Source organism: Porites lutea, chromosome 3, assembly GCF_958299795.1.
Source record: "Porites lutea chromosome 3, jaPorLute2.1, whole genome shotgun sequence".
Classification (NCBI taxonomy): Eukaryota; Metazoa; Cnidaria; class Anthozoa; order Scleractinia; family Poritidae; genus Porites; species Porites lutea.
The window spans coordinates 32,698,945-32,706,525 of record NC_133203.1 but is presented as its reverse complement, the minus strand read 5'-3'; the positions used below and the strand labels follow the sequence as shown (position 1 = coordinate 32,706,525).

Below are 7,581 nucleotides of genomic sequence, written 5' to 3'. Positions count from 1 at the left end.
CAGTTATCTCTTCTTCTCTGTGTTGGGAATTAGATTTCTAAATTTTGACTATTGAAGAGTTGAAATAGCTACTTAAGGGCTGAATTTGTTTTTGATAGGAAGTCTTATGTGTTTTTCAATTTATTCATTTCATAATTTAAAGTTTTCACCGTGCGTCGGGGGTGTCACGAAATGCAAGAAAAGGCCCTCTTTTCAAATTTATCTCTTTAAGTTTAAGACTTACTTGTATATGATATATTCAATAGTAATTTATAAGTACTTACACACTTCCAGAGCCTTAAAAGCTTCCAGTCATCAGCTCCACAAACATTAAACTTTAATCTGTCGCCTGGTGTTCCAAGGAGTATTTAGTCTTCCATGTAGAATAATCACACATTGTATTTACATTTTAAGTGCTTTATGTTTACTCAGGTTTTATTTTGAATACGTTTAGGTGATAAATCTTAAGGCTAAACAATTTCATTTTCAAACCCTCAAAAAGAACGTTTGTGGTATATCTCTATCAATTTACCGTTCAGTGGGTTATAAACTGTCGAGAATACCGCTGAAGAAGGCATGCAGTCTCTGCGATGCGCAATTAAGTGGCACTGGACGAAAAAAGGGATTTACTAGGGCGGCCAAATTACAGCAAATGTGTAGCAAATACCACATTTGCACAATTTTGCGCAAGAGCAAAGACTGATATTGCACTAGATTTGGCAAACTATTAGGTTAGGATTCTCCAACCTAAGCTTTATACAATTAGTTTGGATGAGTGTGTGTGTGCGTTTAATGTATTTTTTTCGTCATTGCCGGAAGTTGATAAAATAGTTGGTGAAATTGCCTCATGCGTTTTTGGAGTGAAAGAAACTCTCCAAGCTAAATCCACTGTGTTTTGCGGTGTAGCTCTCATTTCCATGTTATGTCGTTTTCGGCTGCAGAATTTCTTCAGGATGTCTTTGAAAATTTGCATCCTGAAGCTGTAGACGAGAGGATTCATCATAGAATTTGCTAAATGTAGGGCATACACGTAGGGTACCACAGTATCAGGAATGCATCGTAGGCATAATTCTCTCGTTGAGTAGACAACAAACGCCGGCATCCAGAACACAAGAGATGAAGCAATTGCGATAAAAAGTGTTTTTGAAAGCCGCATATTGCGTTCTCTTAGTTGATTGGTATGGATTTCAAGCTCGGGTGATGGTGCACGTAATCAATTGTGTATTTTAAGATAACTGGCACAGATAACCAAGAGAGAAATAAGAAGACATGTATTAGTACACGCGAAAACGTATTTCTTTTTCACCTCTAGGTAATGGAAGGAGAGGAGAGTTAAAGCAAAGAAACACAGTCCAATTGTCCACACAACAAGGATGCTTTTGATGTAAACTCCACTGTTTGCGATGCGATGGCGGATTGGCCACAAGACGGCAAAAGCTCGTTCCAAGGAGATAAGCGCCAGAAAGTAAACGGAGGTACTTGATGATAGGAGAACGAATGCCACGAAGGGATATGATTGGCTTTGCTTTAGTACTGCGTAATCATCCGTCGTGATTTGTGATATAGCGGTTCCTAAGACTGTTAGCTCTGTAATCCCCACAAGAAAGTCGGCGATTGCGAGGTTGATCAAGAGAAAATAAGTTCGTTTTAGGCGAGATCTCTGAGTCCAGAAGACAAAGATAGTAAAGACGTTTCCAACGATGATGATGATTGCTTGTACTGCGTAGATGACCACGAAGATGATGGACGTCGATAAATACATTTTTTTTGCTGGTAATTGTTTTTATACATTAACTTTTTCAAATATCCAGCGAAAAGTTCAAAGGATACCTTGTTCTTTATGCGAAACAGCTGTGAAGCAAAACTCACTAGTTATAAAAGTAATGAAGCGAAAAAAAAAATCGTCTGTTATTGTTTTTCTTTCCAAACACTTTTTGTTCAGACCAAATCAAAATGTACGTACGTGATTTATTGACCATTTGCTATTCCCAAGAACAAAAACTTCAACTGGTCAGAATGTGGCATGACTTAGACAGGCGCTTTAGCTCTTCATGAGTTTTCAAAGAAATGAATTGGAAATAAAGTACTGTAATTAAAAACTGCCTTCACATTAATTCAATCGTATACCGCTTATGTGATTTTAGTGCCAATGAATTACATGTTTGGTTCAAAAGAGATATTACAATTTTCGTGTTTTCAACTGAATTACCGTTACTATGGTATTTTTTTTTCAAATGTGAGATTAAAGGCAATGAGATTACTTAATACTGTTTCAGCATAATCATTCAACATTTCGATTGTAGGTTGCTTATTTGGTTTAGATTTAATGGCAGAGCGGATTTGAACGAGTGATTAGAGAAGACCTGGTATTTTTTTCCTTACGTTGGGTGGTAGAAAGACTTAAAAGGGGGTAATTATCGGCGGCCCATCTTATCATACTTATCTATTTGCTAACGTGCGGATAATTGCTCAGAGGATTAAACTATATCATGCTACTGACACAACCGTTGATAAGATGTGAGATGGACTGGATGGAGCGGTTGACACTCGTAGGTCGAGGTTTAGTATTTCTGATGCCGGCCATTTTTAACAAACGCAAGTAAACTAAGTAATCTCTCCGTAAAAACAAACCAGATAAGACAAGGCACCCGCTTATGGCGTGGCAAAGTCTATCGAAATAGTCCTCTTTGACTTTTGCGGATGAAACTTGCGTGAAAATACTCCTTGCAAATATCAGGAACATCGGAAAAACTTAGACACGTGGTACAACTGGACGTTTTGCTGGCATTTTCCCCGTGACGATAGTTCTAAATCTCTTGATCAAATAGGATATTAATTGGGCGCCAAGGTAATGAAAAAGCAGAAAACGGCAAACGAAGGTGGCCAAGTGACAATTTTTTCCGCTGCTCATTACGCTTATCGTTTGTCACTGGCCGTTTTCAACAAGCTGAGCCGGCTTTCACATTCTCAACATCGTAACTTAAAATCATGAAAGAGAACTTCATTCAATTATCATTCTCGAGCGCATCTTTGTCGTTTGCTGATCGCCGTATCAGTGATGCTTAAAAGGTGGCTGAACGCAACAAATGTCTTCGTCCTTTACTGTGCATACTGTAGTTAAATCTTTATCGTATCAAAAGGATTCAAGCAGCCAAAAAGGAAGTGCGAGGATAAACTGATGTGATCAGAATACTTAAGTAGAAATTTAGAATTACTTATAGGTCGTTATAATGGCGTGCAAAATGCTGATTGAAATAAATAAAGATTGTGTAAAGGGTCATGGTCTTGAACCTTTGTAAGAAAAATATCATAAACCGGCCATAAAATGCTTTACAACAAAAAAGAGAAACATTATATAGACAGCAAGAGAGACTGAGAGTAAAGTAGGAGAAGAAACATAGCAACGGTGGCACACTTAGTTATTAGAGAGGTTAAGGCCCGGTTCAGACGCCGAACTTTTCATGAGCCGAACCTACCTCGAATTCATTAATGGCGACTTATTTTGAGAAATTCTCAACTTGAATCTGACGTTTGCCCTTTGCCCCATACGTAAGGCTTAAACTCCCCGACGGGGGGAAACTCCGCATATGAAAGAGGTGGGGATGCTCGTCGTCTCGCTTAGGGGTGTAAATTTCGAAATTTGGTCTCACTTAAAGTGTTCTGGGCAAAACGCCATCATATTTAGCCGTGAAGGTCTCGTTTAGGGTTGCATGCGAAAAAATATAAAAATATATATTTGATATGTATATTTCTAATTCGTTTTGTTTACTCCATTCATATAGTCCAGACGTGTTTGGATATTGTTATTAACACCTTTGAGCCCTAAGAGTGATCAGCATTAATTAAATTTCTCCTTGTAATATCAATACTTTGTAAAACAGAGTGGTCATGAGAATTACGGTCATGAAGACACAAGTTGAATTTGCTTGATATTTTATCAATTTCTCCCTACACTGTAAATTAAAAAGATCTGTTTCAGCCCCAAACTGTCAATTCAGCCCTGCAGGCCAAAGTCTGATTCAGCCCTTCTTGGAGCCATTTGAGCACAATTTAGGCCAAAAAAGCTCTACCAAAAGGCTATTCCAGCCCACGGTAGGGCCCATCTCAGCCCTGGGACCAAATCAGCCCTAGCTAATTGGACTGTATTGGCCCTGATTTAAGGGAGCCAAATAAGACCCAAAAATAGGACTGTATTTTACTCACCGAAACGGCCCTGTTTTTAGGGCTAAAACAGATCTTTCTGATTTAGAGTGTACTACTTCTGTAGGAAATGAATAGTGGGCAACAAATAGGAATTCAAATTTTGATCTTAGGGTTTAAAGGGTTAACAAACCTTGAACAGTTTTAATAACTTGCACACATGCCCAATTTTGAACTGCATATTTATTCTCACAGACATGCAATCTGTTGGAAGAATGATAAGCATTACCTCAGTGAGGTAAATGTATTAGTACAACTGCAAACATGACGTCTAAATTTTGTCCCAGTCAACGAATAAATGCTGATAGCAACAGGATACGATACAAATATGATAGGAAGGGGCTGCGACCTCAACAACTGGATAAATAGTCAAATTATCATTTGCTTATTTGATGCAAGGTTTTATTTACATTATGCCTTGCTATTTACACTGCTTTTCCGGCTTTACTACCAATGGCAATCGCGATATATGTATGGACCAAATTACTTTAAATGACAAGTTTTCAGTGTCGAGTTCATAGTTAAACTCCATCGGTTTTGTTGATTTTAAAACTGGTAATAAACGGATGAGGATGACTATCCTCAAATTTTTTACCTAGAATAATGCCCGTCATATTAGTTTCATATACATAATTTCATATATGTCAGGTTTCAGTTTACTTATAAAAACAAACTGTAAACACGATTTCAACTCAGTTATTTCCGAGCTCAGTGTACATATCTTGATTAAAATAGTTTTTTTTTGCTAAAACACGTTTGTCTGAGCTTAATTCGTAACTAAGGCTGCTAATAATTGTAGCTTAACTCTGATATCTTATTTTACGAAACGATTGATATGATTAAGAAAACTACCGAACTTAAATTTTGGAACTCTTTAAATTAGTAAGGGAATAGCCTTCTTGATTAACAAGTGGAACATGTTTACCGCCAAAAAACAGATTTGTGAAAGATTCCATTTATATTAAGGGAAGAATGACACAAACAATGATCATGAAATACAGTACTAACATTCTCGAAACATACTACACTGTCCATTTAACAAAACTGTGTAATTGCTATGACTCTACCATACTTTCATTTGTAATACTGAATTAGTGTACGTCCTATACGCTTGCTTTTCCCCTTTATAATACCGTCGACTCTATCTATATTTGCTGTATTTTTCTGTTTGCTAACAGTCACTGAATATTGTTTGTTGATTGAAGGTCTTATTTCTGATATTTCACACATGTGTTGAGATGTCACCCTTGGGTTCCAGTTCAGGTGAGTTAAATCTTGGATGTTGAGTTTTCGGAGGGAAAGAACCACCCAAGCCTCTGTCAGTAACCTGAACGGGTTCGATGCAAACAGAATGTCGTCGGCATCTTCTCGACAATTTCTTCAAAGCATCCTTGAATATTGCCATTCTAAAGCTGTAGACGATCGGATTGACCATAGAATTTGCCAGATGAAGAACATTTACAACCGACATTGCAATCGGCCTAACACATGGTGGACGGCAAAAGGGTCTGGCAGTGTACACAATAGTCGCTGGCAACCATAACACCAGTGACACAGCGATAACTATGAGAACTGTTCTTGACAGTCGTAAGTTGCGTTCAGTTGTCTGGCGAGCGTGGATCTCTTCACCAGGAATGACGTTTGAGCGCCATTTCCTACGTATTTGAAGGTAACTTCCACAAATCGCTAATAGTGCTATGAAAAGGCACGCGTGAATGGTTAGAGTAACATATTTCCTCTCTAATTTTGTATGATATAAGGATAATACAGACAGCCCAAAGAAGCAGAATCCAAGACCCCAGACAACAGTTATGACGAAAATGTAAGACCGAGTTCTGGTCGTACGGTGATGAACTGGCCATAAAACGGAATAAACACGTTCCAAGGAAATAAGCGCGAGAAAAAGCACTGAAGTACTCGACGCAAGGACTTGAAATGCAGATGATGGATTTGTAAAACTTTTTTCTTTACCTGGAATGGCCGTCATCTTAGCAATCTTCTCTGTGCCCAGCACAATTGGTTCGGCAATCCCCACAAGCAGATCAGAAACTGCGAGGTTAATAAGAATGGAATATGTTCGCTTGAATCGGGATCGCTGGGTCCAGAAGACAAATATGGTGAACGTGTTTCCAACAATGATAACGAATGCCTCCAATGTATAGATGACAACGAAGGCAGTAACAGTCGAAGAAACCATCTCTTTGCTCTTTCTGTGATCTGTTAGGAAAGAGGGCGTCTTTTATCAATTTATCGAGTAAACTGAAAATTGATCCCGGAAAAAAGGCTTAAGGCTGGTCAAATCTTGTTGAAAGCTTCCCTTCATTCCCCAACAAAAAATTCAAATCAATAACCATGTTTATAGAATTTTACAGGCTGTAGTAATGAATTTCCATCTAATGAAAGGTAACCCTGTAGTTCGTTTCCCTTGGCATGCTTAGCCAGAACCTTTGTTTAGCGTATCTGTTGTACATCACTTTCCGTTGATTTCTGAGCCCACTTTCAGAAAAAGGGAACAAAAATGAATATAGTTTAGTATATACTTTTTTTATGGGATGCCAAGGCATCCCGTCTTTATTTCCAGGAGGCGTGTGTATTTCCCTTTTGACCGCATTAATTGGATTAAAGAGGAGCCGTCCAATGATGGTCTAGCTTTTATAATCCCTTGGGATTTGCTGAAACGAGTTTCCGTAAAACTAAAAGAGAGATATGGGAAACCATAAAAACAGGTTAACGTGACTAAACCAGCGAGACTGGTTATACAAGTTAAGCTTGTTTACCGATTTTGCCGTGACGCATTTGAAATTCTTAACGTGCGTGACCTATCGTTGGTTTTCATATGACGTCACTAAAATTCAAACTACAAAACTATCAATCCTACGGAGGTTTTACTTTCACGATGTATAGAGCAGCTGAAAACTAATTTTCATACAAATTTTTGCTTCAAACGGGTTCTTGGTTTTGTGATAGAGTACGCCTGAATTTCTAAGCTTTTTTACATGACAGCCAAGAGCGTTGTCATGCATGTAGGTTAAAAAATGACTTATTTCAGGGAATTTTGCTATCTAAACAGTTCATGTATTAGAAAAAGTATTACTTTAATGTTTATGAGTTCCTAGAAGAATAAACTCACGCTTTTGTAGCAAAACTCGGTAACAGATGTTTCTGTTGGTTTCGGTCCGCCCTGTTGATGCTAATCTGGCTGGGCACCAGCGTGGCGTCTCCATACAAACCTCTATATATTTGGGTAAAACATTTCTTCGGATGTCTGGTATACGAAACATTCCCCTGACCTGAATCTTGGCGAGGGTCTTTGCATATTTACCTCCTTTCATTTCCCAGATTCTGGACTTTATCTATTGAACGGTTTTGATTTTTATTTTGATCTGTTGTGAATGGCGTGAC

At 38.2% G+C, this 7,581-nt stretch overlaps 1 protein-coding gene across 1 annotated transcript; it reads right to left on the bottom strand.

Moving 5' to 3' along the window:
• Positions 1-5,401: 5,401 nt before the first annotated feature.
• Positions 5,402-6,376, bottom strand: LOC140932177 (D(1)-like dopamine receptor). Its single transcript, XM_073381820.1, has one exon. It carries the CDS (start codon positions 6,374-6,376, stop codon positions 5,402-5,404), a length of 975 nt encoding a protein of 324 aa, XP_073237921.1.
• Between the last annotated feature and the right edge of the window lie 1,205 nt (positions 6,377-7,581).